The sequence below is a fragment of the Marmota flaviventris genome, chromosome X (assembly GCF_047511675.1).
Source record: "Marmota flaviventris isolate mMarFla1 chromosome X, mMarFla1.hap1, whole genome shotgun sequence".
Taxonomy (NCBI): Eukaryota; Metazoa; Chordata; class Mammalia; order Rodentia; family Sciuridae; genus Marmota; species Marmota flaviventris.
Genome location: NC_092518.1, coordinates 62615544 through 62630705, shown reverse-complemented (window position 1 = coordinate 62630705; position 15162 = coordinate 62615544). Strand labels below are relative to the sequence as shown.

The following is a 15162-nucleotide window of genomic DNA, read 5'->3' as shown; positions in this document are numbered from 1 at the left end:
AAGAATACATATCTGGTTTAGGATAAAGAAAAGACTCTCAGAACCTAGGAGACATTATAGGATTAGAAACCTAGACAGGAAAAAAAGAATCCACACTAACCTTCAGACACAGAATGGCAGGAGATTGGCAAAATACTTATGGGGAAAGCTGCAAAGTATGGTTACAAGAGAAACATGGATGTAAAGCATTTCTTTTCCTGATAGGGAAGCTTAAAAGAGGTTATCATAGTTTATACCTGGAATGTTCCCCAAAGTCTCATGTGTTGAAGACTTGGTCCCCTATGCAGCCATGTTGAGGTAGCGCTTTTAGAAACTGATTGGATCATGAATGCTCTTACCTCATCATTGCATTAATCCACTTGATGGATTAATATTATTGAATGGACTATTTCAGGAAGTAGTGGAAACTGTAGGCAGGTGGAACATTATTGGAAGAAGTAGGTCACTGAGGGCATACTCTTGGAGAATATATCTTGCTCCCCCATGGCCTCTGCCCTCCTTGATTCCTGGCTCTTCTCCACCAAGATGTTTTGCCTCACCTCAGACCAAAAGCAATGAAGCCAGCCAATCATGGAATGAAGTCTCTAAAACTGTGGCCCCAAATAGATCTCTCCTCCTTTAACTTGTTTTCCTCAGGTACTTGTCACAGCAATGAAAAGCTAATATAGAGGTATTGTGCTAAACTGAATGTAGGAGTGATATATAAATTTGATGGGAGTAGTTTGACTATAATCATGTGATGACTTCAGGCAACTGAAAGCTAGAAGAAAAAGCAGGCTTGTTCTTCCAAAGGGACAACACTGTGATTAGGTTAATAGAAGAAATCAATGTCAGCTGCACAGGGGCTTACTCTGTTAAACTTAGGTAAAGAAATATACTTCAGGGAAAACTGGGCAAGGGGCAGAAAGTAGGACTTAAAGTAGTAAAGTATCTATTACCTCTCTCGTGCCTGTCCCAGAGATCTTGTATAGCTCTGAATGGCAGGAAATTCTCAACAAAAGGGTTCCTGCTAAGACCCTGGGCACTATCTACCAGTTATGGTTTGGATGTGAGGTGTCCCCCAAAAGATCCTGTGTTAATGCAGGAATATTCAGTTTTAAATGATTAGATTATGATAGCTATAGCCTAATCAGTCCATTCTGGTTTGAGTGGACAGGCTGGGTGGTTACTGTAGGCAGGTAGGTTGTGACTGGAGGGGGTGGTTTGCCAGGGGTATGCCCTGGAGGGTTCATCTTCCCTAAGTCCCCTTTCCCTCCCTCTCTCTGCTTCCTGATCCCACCATGAGATGAGCAGCTTTCCTCCACCTCACCTCAGGCCCCAAACAATGAAACTGACTAAGGTTAATTAAACTTCTGAAACTGTGAACCAAAATAAACTTCCTTCTCTAAGTTGTTCTTGTCAAGTATTTTGATTCCCAGTGACAAAAATCTGTCTAACACACTACCAAAAGTGTACACTGTCCAAGTATACAGGGCATTATGCACCACTTGTAACATAGTTGTTGAGGAATCCTCAGTGGAGGGTAAAACTACTGTACAGGCTGATCTTCCTATAGGGCTCCACATGGCAGGAAACCTGTGCCTATTAACAGACTGGAATGTCTTAGGCGACCTGCAATTACTGTTTCTTCCCTCTTTCTACTCACGGGCACAAGAGACCCCTCTGGTTCAGAAATAGTGTGGTAAGAATGGTCTTCTACCTGGTATGCTTTTAGCTAATAGAAACCCATTTTCCATTGTATGCATATGTGTGTACAGACAGAGAAGGCAAGATGGATTTGGGGAGAGAAAGAGAAGGAAGAGATAAGAGTGGAAGAGAGGGAAAGGAGAAGGGAAGAGAGAGGGAGGAAGAAGGGCAAAGGAAAGGAGAGAGAGAGAAGGTAAAAAAACAGGGAAAAACATGAAGATTATAAAAGATAATCTTCTCATTTTTTGAAGTAGTATAGCACCACTACATACCGTACAGACTTTATTTCCCAAACAGACCACCCAATTGCTTTGTTAGTTTTGCACTCCTGAGCTGGACACAGAGCTTGCTGACATTTATAAGCTCTTTACTGTTGGAAAAGCTATGAACCATAAACCATATTTTTTTCATTTCCCTTCCAGGAAGGAAGGAAGAGAGGTAATAAGGTGTATTCAGAGGTCTCTGAATTAATTTCTTTTCCTTAGTTACCACAATTATTGGTAATAACTCATATACACTGCAAAAATAAATAAAAGATGAGACATCTGCCTCTGGAGTACCAATAATATAATGATTTCATCAGCCATACACATGTCCAAAGCAAGCCCTGCCCTGAGTGACACTGCCTCCAATAGCAGAGAAAAATTTCTAGGAAAACAAGCCCTGCACCATGCATATATTAAAAATGTTTTATCTTGATTTCATGGCAAACATCTATAATGAAAGTCTCTTTTTTAAAATAATAAATGAGAAAATATACAACCCAGCAAGGGAGAAGAAAAAGAATGGTAGAAAGCAAATGAAGTCTTGAGAGTCAATATGTACAAATGTTAAAAAAAATGCAACCCAGGCTAGCCTTGAACTTATGGCTCCCAATATAAATTTTCAGTCCCCCTCCAAATAAAGCAAATTTGAAACTTGGAAAGAAATTCTCATAGTCTCCATATCTATCATTAAGTGCCAAGAGTTGGAATGAACCTTCCAGATGGATCCCAGCATTTTTAAAACATGTTCTATGAACCCTAGGTTCAACAGAATGTTAATAGGTATACACACAAAAATGTATACATAACACAAAGAAATTTGCAGGCGGGGTAAAGAAACACTGGATGAAATAAATATAAGGAAGTGTATGTATTGCTGGGCTTCTCAGATCCTTTAATAGGTGAATATGAATAATCTCTACATTTTGTGGGGGTTTAACGTATTTTACTTTAGGATCCTTTTTATTTTTAAACAAATTATATTGTAGGACTAGTGTCATGAGAAGCAGTTTAGGAAATGTTGGTATAATATGATCTTCTCATTTTTGAAGTAGCATAACACAATAGTTAAGAGCACATACTTTTGAGTTATAGATTGTGTGGCTTTTTTATGGCTTTTGGAAAGTTGTTTAAGCTTTCTGGGTGATTTACTTAACCTTTAAAATGAGGTTAAGGCTAGGGATGTAGCTCAGTGGCACAGCACTTGCCTAGAGTACATGGGTCTGGGTTTGATCCCCAGCACAAAAAAAAGAAAAAAAAAAAAGATTCTTAAAATGAAGACAATAACAGTACTGCTGTGAGGATAAAATGGGGATATAATAATATTTAAAGAAATGAGAATATTATCTGGCATTTGGTAGCTCTGTAAATGTTAGCTATTTTTATTTCACCCATAAGGAAAATAAAGCCAAAAGAGGTTAAAGAAAAAAAAAGCAATCTGAGGTCACACAACCGGGGGCAGAACGCAGGTATTCTGACAGTCTAATATCAGCTTCTCAAATAATGAAAATGTCTTTAGAATGCATTTTAAAAATCTTTTTAATACACTTAAGCATTATACCACAAAACTACACATGCTATGTAAAAAGATATACCCCTTAAACAAATCCCATTGGTTTCTAGGAGTAATTACTTAGTTGGAGGTTTCCCAAGTACTAAGTAAAGTCAAAGTTTTGGTGGTAAGGAAAGGTATTCCAATGTCTACAGAATAGTAGATCAAATGAAACCAACTGGATTTGGACTTTTGAGAACTAGAAGGGAAGCAAAATTCTCACCTCCAGGAATCTCATTTCCTTAATAATGAAAAACACTTCTTTAGCCAGCTTCAACTTTATTTATTTTGATGCTGCCTCTTTCTTAAATGAATCTGAGGTGCTTTGTAATGAAAGACAGATCTAAAATTAAGTTATACAAAAATCAAAGCCAAGTTCAAATTCCTCATTGTAACATTCAAGGTCTTTTACAATCTACAAAACCTATCCCTCTAACTCAATTCCTTCTTCAAGTGCCTCTTACCCCCTTGCCTTAAAACGTTAGCTGCTTCTGAGTTTGTAACCTTACCATTCCCCTGGCAGGGAGTCCTCACCTCCCAAATCTCTTATTCAGACTCAGCTAAAATGCCATACGTTCCATAAACTTTTCGTCATTTCACACTCATATGGAGCTGGACCTTATTTTCCTTTAAATTCCAAACCTATTTCATTTGTCCTTCTCATGAAAGTTCTCACTTTCATTCCTGGATCTTATGCTTGGCATCTCATCACCTCATTTCACTAAGAAAGTTGAGAGGGCAGATGCTACATCTAAGCCAGGTATGTATTTTTAACAACTCCCAATGTAGGTTCTGAATAACAACTAATAATGATAATATAGTAATTAGTAGCTAAATTAAGTATCTACAATGTGCCATGCACTGTTCTAAGCATTTTCACAAACATTAACTCATCAATTTTTATAACAGCCTGGTAAGATAGTACTATCATCACCCAAAATTTACAAATGAAGAAATTGAGGCACAGAGAGATTACCTACTTGCCAAATCACAAAGCTAGTTAGGTAGCAGACTGAGATATGAATTCAGATGATCTAGCTCCAAAACACAATCACAGTATATTTTCTTAGAATCTCAATAAATATTAACTGAAAAATCCTAATTAATAAGTTTTCATTCCAAAAAGGAGAGATAACTAAGAATTCCAGGTGCTAAGTGACACAGATGTAATGAGGGTAGGGAAAACTACAAAGAACAAACTCTGATTCATACAGGAAAGACACTGAACCTTAGGGTAGGCCTGAGTTGTTTTCATAATGGTCAGGAACCCTAAAATGCAACTTTAAAAGACAGTTCCTTTTTCATCCATAGGTGGTAGGAGTATAAATTGGTAGTATCTAGCTGAATATATGAATATTCTATGACCTAGAAATCTGACTCATACACATAACCCAAGAAAAATGCATAATTATAGCCAGCAAAAGAATGTACTAAAGATCTAAAAATTCCTTATCAACAAATAGATAAATCACATATAGCATATTAACAAAACAATTCTATACAGCAATGAGATAACTACAAGGAATAATATGGACAAATCTTTCAAATAATGTTCAGTAAAAGACACAAAAAGTACATGTATCCTATGAATCTATTTAAATTAAGTACAAAGAAGGGAAAACCTAGCATATCCTATCACAAAGCAATCATCAGCCGGAAGTTTGCTGGCAGCTGGAAGTTTGCTGGGGCCCCTTCGGCTGTGGCTCTCAACAAGTTCACACTTGGGTAGGGTAATAACTAGAGACTGGAATGTGTTTCTTGATCTTGGAGCTAGTTATCTGGGTATGTCCAATTTGTAAACATTTACGTAACTATAAACTTCTATGAACTTACCTATGAATACATTAGTGTGTGTGTGTGTGTCACACACACACACATACATACATGCTGCACTTCAACACATTTTTAAATCTGCTTTAGAGGAAAAACAGCTCAAGAGCCAAAAATAAGTCATTTTTACACCTGATATGCAGAACTAATGACTGATAAACTCTTATAATTATCTCTGTGTCCTGAAAAAGACAAGACAGACATTTCTCCCTTTTGTGAAACAGTAATTTAACAAGAAGAAGGACACTTTAAACCCTAGCCATTAGTCCAACCCTAATCCTTTCCAGAACCTTAGGAAAAGAAAAACCAGGATGATGGCAATATGCTTCAACCTGTAGACTCACACTTCTGTAGCACCAAAAGAATGTCAATTTTTTTTTGAGAGAGAGAGAGAGAGAGAGAGTTTTTTTTTTTTTTTTTTTTAGTTTCCGGTGGACACAACATCTTTATTTTGTTTTTATGTGTTGCTGAGGATCGAACCCAGGACCCTGCGCATGCCATGCCAGCGCGCTACAGCTTGAGCCACATCCCCAGCCCCTGTCAATTTTTTTAAAAGAATTAAGTCTTCATTTTGGAGTTTTATAAATATTTCAAAACACACAACACCATTCATACAGTACAAATGGAGTCTGGCATGATATCAATTCAAGTTTTCTGGAGCATGAATTCCATCCTCACACTAGTCTGAAACTGAGCACTCCTACCTATACTAGGTCTCAGTTTCCTTATCTATAATATGGAAATAATAATAATAATAATAATAATAATAATAATAATAATAATATTTATTGTAGCTTTCTGTAAAAATGGAAGACCTGCTTCATGTGAAACATTTACCACAGTGCTTCTCACATGGTTAAATACTCAATATATGTCATCTGTTGTCATTATTCCCCCATGGGTCAGTTAATGGTTTATTCTCTCTTCCAAATATCACACAGCCAGCCTAGTTTATAGCTTTAATTACCAGCAGGCAGATTTTAATATTTTAACACTTAAGGAAAAGGGCAGTTCTGCCTTCCCTTCTTCCCCTGATCAATAGGGGGAAAAATGTGTTCAGGTAAGCTGATTTTGAACTGGGCAAGTAGAGTGACCCAGGCTTAGGTCGTCTGGGAGGAAAAGTCAGGATAGCAGGTCTGTACCATGCCAGGGAAACTGTATAAATGAAACGACCTGGAAAGAAAGGGACCCAGAAAAAGGTAAGTCTGGCTGCTACAAGAGTATGTGGTTATTTTCCACAGAGAAGGGCCCTGAAGAAGAGGGCATCAGGAGGGGGAGGTTTGAAGGCGTATTTATTACTTTGCCCATCAAGGTCTGAAGCCAACAAGTGGGCAGAATACTATTAGTTACAAAAAAATCTTTCACAAGCATCCATTTATTTAATTCTCCCAATCGTGAAGAGAGCAGGGCAAGCTGGGTTATCTTTGTTTGGTAGATAAAGAAAGTCAAGAATTTCCATGAAAGAGAGATTAATAATTTGCACAAAGTTATCAGCTTGTATTTGGAAGAACCAGCACTGTAACTTCAGTATCCTGGCTTCAAAATTCATAGTCTTCCCATTAAGATATGCTAGACTTGTATGTGAACTTCAGTTAGCCTAGGCCATGTTTGTTACAATCCGACAGGAAAAAAAAAAAAAAAAAAAACACCACAGATTAGTTGTGAACTCTTCACTGTTCCTCATCTAGGAGAAGAAAAGTGTCAGGAGGGAGGTAGACTTGAAATAGAAAGGGATTGGCGTTGGGAAGGGAGAAAGTAGATTCTGAAAAGATGAAAGAAAAAGCAGCCAAAGCAGCTCTAATTGTGGGCTGGCTATAAACAGGTGCCAACTGGCCTAGTAATACCACCTCTTGGGTTTCTCTTTCCGCTGAGTAGGGCCAGGTCCACTCTGCTCCACCCCGCTTCCTTTCCCATTGACCCGCTAGGGCTAGAGAGATGCTATCGCCCCCCGCCCCCCCCCAAACCAACACACGCTTGACAGAGCTGGAGCCGGGATAGGAGTCCGGGTAACCATCGAAGGTTAGGGGCAGGGGGAGCCAAGAGGAAAGTAGGGAAACGCTGGATAAAGGAAGTAACTCTTCAGGAGGCGATGCTAAGTGGGGTACTCCTGAAAGGAGATTGCAAGCGCTGCGAATATAAGCAGCTGGAGGAAAGGTGAGGAAGATGTACCGGCTGGGGTTCGGAGAGGAGCTGGGGTCGGAGAATGCGGGTTGGTGGCGTGTGGGTACAGTGGCGCAGACCACCGCTTCCAGCTCCGCTGCCACCCCATGGTGGACCTTGAGGAGAAGGCTAAGTTTGGTTGAAAGGGGGTGTGGACTGCAAAAGAGAACACAGATCCTGGAGCGGGATGGGGGCGTCAAAGAGCACTCAGAGAAGGCTGAGGGGGTGTGCCCGAGCTTCCAGCTGAACACCGAGAAAGACCCGGTGGCTGCCAGCCTTGATTAACTCTTCACCTTACCTTGGGCACTGTGATATGGTCCATGATAATAGTTCCCGCCAGCTGAATCCCTCAGTGCTGCTGCTACAGCCCCCGCCGCCACCGCCACCACAGCCTCTGCTTCTGCCACCTACTAGCCCAACAGCTTCTACCTCCTCCTCCCCCCCGCCCGCCCCGCGCCCTAACAGTTTTGGCTCAAACTCTCACGGATTCTCCTATCGCGATATTTCGCCCATCGCCACTACCGCCATCTTGCTTTCTGGCAAACGCCCTTTTCTTCCCGGAGTTGATTATGCTAGTTCAGGTTCAAGGTTTGCTCCAATTCTTAAGACCCAACTCACACTCCTTGATGCTATCAGGACTCTGAACACCGATTTCACTCCACTAATGTTTTAGTGATGGCACCTTACAGAGCTAGCACAGGCTGTCCCATGATTCTGTCTGTATTTCTGAAGAGCTTTCTAGCACTGTAGAATATATTTTGAAAGATGGAGAGGCATATGCTGCTCTACATATCCTCCTTCATATCTACTGTCACCAACCTAGTTAAGACCTAGACTACTGCAGTAGTCTTATAAATTATACCATCACAGAGGTGGGAAGAGGACCAAGGGTCCACTGGACCAGTTCTCATATGAAAGGCTGACAAGTATAGGCCCTCAATGGTATGCTCTGAATCCAATTTGTGATAGAATAAAGAACAGTCTTGGAGTTGAAAAACCTGGGTTTTACTCCTTTCAGGGCTGCCACCAACTTGCTGTGCAACCTTGGGCAACTCATGTCACCTCACTGAGCCTTAATTCATTCAAAGTTACAATGAAAAAACTGGCCCTGTCTCCAGGGTCATTTCTAGCTCTACTATTGCAGTATTATTGTTTGCAATCTCACATTCCTTACCTGGTGACTTCTTTCTTCTTTGAGTACTCTTGCTAGCTAAACTTCTCATTTATCACATTTCATCTTCATCCCTAACCTAAAAACCTTTACCTCAATTCACAGCCATATTTTCCCTTAAATGGTTATTCCATTACTTTTAGTCATTTTAATGCCAAACACCTCAAAAGAATCAACTATTTATTATCACCTCTATTTCTTTATAACAAACTCGTGGCTTTCTAACAATCCCCTTCAGTTGACTTGTTTATACCATCCTCAATACCTGTTGCTAAATCCAACAGCTCTTCTCAGTGCTTATTCTGCATTTGTTTTGCAGCATTTTGAACTATTGGTTCATATACTATTTTGACATTTTTTCTTCCCTTGGCCTTTATTATAAAGCAGACTCACTGCCTGCATCTCTAACTCTTCTTCCTTCTTTGCCTCCCTCCCAAATCCTCTTAGTCCCTTTTAAACTACTTCTCTGGCTTTGTAATTTTGATGTCTTTTCTTTGTAATTTTGATGTCTTCCACAAGTTCACTTCTTATAACTGAAAGAGGACTCTCAACTTAACATTTCAAGTCTTGTTACCTTTATTCTGAGTTCAAATTTAGAACTTCCAACTATTACCTGAGAGTTCCACTTGTGTTACTGCTACCACATTAAAGGCATTGTGGCCCCAAATAAACTTTTTGTCTTTCATACCCTCCTCCTGCCCCCTGCCTTCTTCTTCACATGTTCTTTCTCAAGTTTTCCCCATTTCTACTGCCATATACCCAGTTGTTCAGACTCTAAACCTATTTCTGTGCTGTTTGGGATAGTGAGAAGAGTGTGTGGACTCTAAGTCAGACAATGTTCAAATGTTGGGTGTGCTATTTCCTAATGACACATGACTCTGGACAAATTACACAACCTCTCTCAGCCTTGGTTTTCTAATCTATAACCCTTTCTCATTAAGTTCTTTGGAGGCTTCAAAGAGGTCACATATATGAGATGGCAGTAATGTAACAAAGGGCATAATGAAGATTGGTGGTTATGTTCCCTTCCTTCGACTTCATCACCGAACATATTTTCTCCTCTCTCAGAATTTTTTTCTTACTTCCTAGTTCACTGATAGAATAAAAACTATCAAAAGTCAACTTCCATATCCCCTCACAATCAATTTGCTTGCTGCCCTGCATGTGAACTCATATAACCTTTTCTTTCTTTCTTTTTCTTTTTCTTTCTTTCTTTCTTTTTTTGATACTGGGGATTGAACCCAGGGGCACTTGAACCCCTGAGCCACATCCCCAACCCTTTTTATTTTGAGACAGGGTCTCACTAAGTTTCTTAGTGAGACAAATTTGCTGAACTTAGCTTTGAACTTGTGATTCTCCTGCCTCAGCCTCTCAAGCTCCTATGATTACAGGAGTGTACTACCACACCTGGCTATCACTTGTCTTCAAGGAATCAATTTTTCCTGAACCTACCTAAGATAACCCATCCTTTTGTCCGCTGGAGTTTCATCTTCCCTCACCTTCTCAGGTGTCCTTTTCCTTTATACAGAATGTTTTCAACTTACCAGATAGTTTCCATTAGCATAAAACATGTCATAATATCTCCAGTCTTAAAAAGGCTCTTTCTTGACCCACTTACCATTTCTTGTGCCCCACTTACCATTCTTCCATTTTTCTGTTGTAATTTATACCCAAACTCCTCAAAAGATCTATCTATATTCATTCTATGACCCATTTTTTCCTTCTTCTCCTCCTGTTCTCTTTTGAAACCACTCTAATTAGGCTTTGCCACCATTCTACCAAATGGCTCTTGTCAAGGTGTTAATAATCTCCTCATTGAAAAATTCATTGGGCAGCTGGTGAGGTGGTGCACACTTATACTCTCAGAAACATCAGAGGTTGAGCCAGGAGGATCACAATTTCAAAGCCAGTCTCAACAACTTAGCAAAGCCCTAAGCAACTTAGTAAGACCCTGTCTCATAATAAAAATAAAATAATAAGAGCTGAGGATATGGCTTAATGGTTAAGAGCCCCTGAGTTCAATCCCTGGTACACCACCCCCCCAAATGAATTGGTCAATCCTTAATGCTCTTTTTCTCAGCAGTATTCAATTGTTCTTTTCTCTTTGATACATTTTCTTCTTTTAGTTTCAGGGACACCACTGTCTCTCTCCTACTTTTCAGACCTCTCTTTTCCAATCTGCTTTACTCTTTCCTCTCATCTTATTTGTCTCTACATGTTGAAATGCTGCCAGGACTCAGACATTGGTTGTCTTCTCTATTGACATTTATTCTCTGGATATTGTCATCTAGTCCTATGACTTTAAATAGCATGTATTCATGAAAAACTTCCAAAAATTTATCTTTAGTCCTAATCTGTTCCCTGAAGTCTAAATTTACATATTATCTAACAGAGTACTGACATGTCTACTTACATGTCTTAAGAGATATCTCACTCAAATTAACCATGTCCAAAATAGAACTTTTGGTTTCTACCTGCTTTGTCAATTCTATTTGGATAGTATTTCTCATCTAGGAAACAGAAACCACATCCTTCCAGTTTGTCTAGTTTGTTTGTACAACTCTAACACAATATCCTAGACTGGGTAATTTATAAAGAACAGAACATAAATTTGTATCATAGTTCTGGAAGCTGGAAGTCCAAGATTAGGGTGCCAGCTGATTCCATGTCTGGTGAAGACCATTGTATGTGCTTCCAAAATGGTGTCTTGAATGCTATGTCCTTATGTAGTGGAAGAAATGGAAGGACAAAAAGGAACTAAATAATTGCCTTCAGCCATTTTATAAGTCACTAATCCCATCCATAAGGGTGGAGCCCTCTTGACCTAATCACCTCCTAAAGTCACCATCTCAATACTGTTGAATTGAGAATTAGATTATGGTTCAACATGAATTTTAGAGGGAACACAAATATTCAAACCATGTAACAGTTGTTCAGGCCAAATGCCTTGCTGGCTTCCTCTTTCTCTCATATCATCTGCCTCAATCATCAAATTCTATCATCTCCTCCTTTGAAATATTTTCCAGATCTAACCATTTCTCACTCCTGTATCCTGGCCCCAACCTTTCATATCTTTTGTATCTTTTGTCTGGATTATTGCCACAGTCTCCTTAACTATTCTCCATGTTTTGGTCTTGTCCCCCTACAATCTATTCTTTACATGGCATCTTCTACTCTATAGTATAGAATGATGCCACTCTTTTGTTCAAAACCTTCTGATGGCTCCCCAACTCAAAGTCAAAACCAAACCTTTAATCATGGTCTATGATGCCCAACTTTATACTTCTCTAGACACATCTTCTATCACCCTTCTTTTCTCTCTCTGCTCAAGTCATACTTACCCCATTGTTTCTTAAATATACCAGACCTGTTCCTGACCCAGGCCCTTTACATTTGTTATTTCCTCCACCTAGAATACTCTTCCTCAAGATATCTACTTGTTCACTCCCTCATCTCTGTCAGATCTCTGATCAAATGTCACTATATCCTCATCTTATATAAAATAAAACCAGCAGCACTTCTCCAACATTTTCTACTTTCCTAATCCTTTTTCTTCATATTTATCAATATCATCTGATATATTATAAACATATGTGTCATCTATCTATATATCCTCTACTATGTCTGTTCCCTGAAGGCAGGGACTTCTTGTTCAGTCCTAGATCTCCAAAGTCTAGAACAGGCCTGGCACACAGAGTAAGTACTCAATAAATATTTGTTCAGTAAATGAATTTTAAGAGGTATCCCAGATGTTTACCAGTGTCAACATTAGTCACTGAAGAATAGAGAATTTCCAAAGGTTGCAGGAAACCTATGAGTTAGAATAGACACCCACAGGAGTAGGAAACCTAGTAATGTGTGAAAAAACCTGAAAGAAAAAAGTATCACATTCATAAATATTTTCAGTGAAAAAGGTAACAGTATCATCATTTATTTCTCCATGAGAACAGTGATTTATCCTTATTTTGTTCACTACTGTACCCCAGTGCCTAGAAAAATATTTGGCACATAGAAAATCCTTGAAATGTACTGAATGACTGAAAATAATTAATGACTCTAAATTCAAAGTTAGTGTGATCCAGAAGATAAACTAGAGGGAAATAATCTGGACTCAAATAAACATGTAAGAAGCTGTTGTGGTTATGATAAAAGAAGTTGTGAACTGGTGAGTCAGTGGGATTTTTGACTTTGTACCTAGACCTCAGATAGCAGCAAGATTAGCCAACATATGAAACACTATTTGTTGCAGCAAATCTAACCTGCCCTGCTTTACATCCAAGATTCCAAATCAATTATTACTCACTTATGTTCTACTTCTAGAACTTTCCTGTTGGGGGTTGCTACTCCCGTGGTAACAAGGGAAGCAAGCAGTTGTACTTTGCCTTATTACCTTGATAGCTATAGATGTAGACCAAAAAAGCTACTGCTAGAGTCGATGTAGTTGATGATGATTTAAAAGTCACAGAGGTTTTGTGACCTCATTCCTGCTTCAGAGGTGGCTTAGTACATCACAGCAGAGGTTAACTGGAGCACGACTTTATACAAGTCATCAAGACCTCCTCCACTTTCCTTCGGGGAAGAGGCCATAAGAAACAGACTGGATTTTTTACTTTCAATCTCAGCTGATCAGACTACTTGAGCCAACTGCCAACAAACTTCTTTGAAGATCAACTTTCTAGGAAGCCTTTATTCATCTTACTGAGACAGCTTTCTCGAATCATGCAGTGCATAGGGGATATCAGTGATGAGGTCTGGCAGGACTGCATCAGTCTTTTCCTACAGACTGAGATGTGCTGTGATGCAGCAATTATCACCAATTCTCCACCCTGGTTATTGGCTTCTTATCCTGAAGGGAACTTTTCCCAAATGACCCGTGAAGAAATTGAGACCTTACTCACAAAGGAGGATAGAGAGAAGTTGTTTCTTCAGGGAATCATCCTTGCGGGGACCAAATGCTTACTGATCCGAGATAATCTGTATACCGAAGGAAACAATACCATGGACCTGCGCACCAAAGGCCAGAGTCGAGGTAGCCAGGCAGTGACGGTAGTTCAGATTGAGTCTGTATACCTTGTGGTGATGGGACAAAAAGGAACAGAAGGAGGTCCTCTCAATCTCAAAGCTTTTGAGATGGCAGGTTACATCAGAGAGGCCATTTTTCAACACATGGCCCATTTCTAATTAAATAAAAACTAGTTGATTTTTGACCTGCAATTCAAATTCAGTGATATTTATTTTGCCTGCTAAGTTAACATGTCCTTGAAGAAAAAAGGGAAATCCCTTTGGTTTGAAGGGTGTGTGTATGTGTGTGTGTGTGTGTGTGTGTTTGGGAAGTAGTGTGAGTTGGAGAACGAATAGTTCTTCCAGGCATTTGGGCTGCTAGACCTTTTATTTTGTGAGTTTTACATGTTTTACTCATTGAACACCATCCCTCCCTAGTTCCTGGTGGAAAGGGTAGTTGGCTGGGAACTAGAAAAGCTTGGCTTCAATTCCAACTTTACCTCTGATCTTCCTCTCTATCTCTGGGCCTCAGTTTCTTTATATATATAATGAAGAATGTGGTATGTCTCTCAGGGTCCTTCAAATATGGAAATCTAGGATTTAGTAACATTACACACATCCTTCAATGACCAACTCAAGTACTACCTCTTCTGTGAAATACTACCTCTTTCTCTGACTGCAACAAACCTTGGTGCTGACTCTTATTTGAACTCTTAGCACACCAACAATCTGGGCCATTTCTCTGTGCAACATATATTTCATAACAACATCCTTTTATAACTTTTCTCACAAACATTAGTTTTATTTTTAGTTCAAATATAATCTCCTAGAAGACAATGTCCTTTCCTTCTCTACTGACTTCCTGGAATCCCAGCATGGGGTTCTGCCAGAGGAATTGGTTATAGGCAAAGAATCACTTATCAAGCAGAAATGGATTTTCCAAGGGGCCTCTGCAGAGTGTGAATGACCCAGGGTGCCTGTGGCTAGATTTTCTTCTTTCAGTTTTTAGTTCATCACTCTACCATTGGTCAGGGGAAGCATGGGTGAGCACAAGCTAAGAAAAGAGGTGAGAATATCTCACTATTCAAACTGGCTTGTGGCTAGCAGCTCTGGGACTAGCTGGAGTGATAAAAGACAGAAATGAGAAAGATGAGGTTTAATAACAGACCATTGTGCTTATTCAATATTTCTGTTACCCATCTCCAGAAGCAGTGAATATAGAGAACACTCTCCTATGTTAATTAAAGAAACCACCTCTACTCCCCACACACATATGCCTTAGAAACTTGTAAAGGTCAAGGTTTTTTTTTTTTTTTTTTTTAAAGAGAGAGAAAGAGAGGAGAGAGAGAGAGAGAGAATTTTTTAATATTTATTTTTCAGTTTTCAGTGGACACAACATCTTTATTTTATTTTATGTGGTGCTTAGGATCGAACCCAGCACCCCGCACATGCCAGGCGAGCGCGTTACCGCTTGAGCCACATCCCCAGCCCAAGGTGTT

General features: G+C 39.4%; 2 protein-coding genes across 5 annotated transcripts in view; one reads left to right on the top strand and one right to left on the bottom strand.

Annotated features, from left to right (window-relative positions):
* The window catches only part of LOC114093088 (ankyrin repeat and SOCS box protein 12), a 117510-nt gene extending 109633 nt beyond the window's left edge, over positions 1–7877 (bottom strand). The window contains exon 1 of one of the 4 annotated variants that reach the window (XM_071606745.1): positions 7790–7877. In XM_071606745.1, coding sequence (XP_071462846.1) covers positions 7790–7813 — 24 coding nt within the window. In that variant the 5' untranslated portion in view covers positions 7814–7877. The remainder of the gene's footprint in view (positions 1–7789) is intronic. The other 3 variants (XM_027935782.3, XM_071606746.1, XM_027935783.3) reach the window with 3 other exon arrangements.
* Positions 7878–13381: 5504 nt separating this feature from the next.
* Positions 13382–13843, top strand: LOC114093116 (profilin-2-like). Its single transcript, XM_027935832.1, has one exon. It carries the CDS (start codon positions 13382–13384, stop codon positions 13841–13843), a length of 462 nt encoding a protein of 153 aa, XP_027791633.1.
* The last annotated feature ends 1319 nt before the right edge of the window (positions 13844–15162 follow it).

Bases quoted from the DNA above. Each gene is read 5' to 3' on its own strand.
- LOC114093116 (XM_027935832.1), top strand. From the start codon at position 13,382: ATGCAGTGCATAGGGGATATCAGTGATGAGGTCTGGCAGGACTGCATC.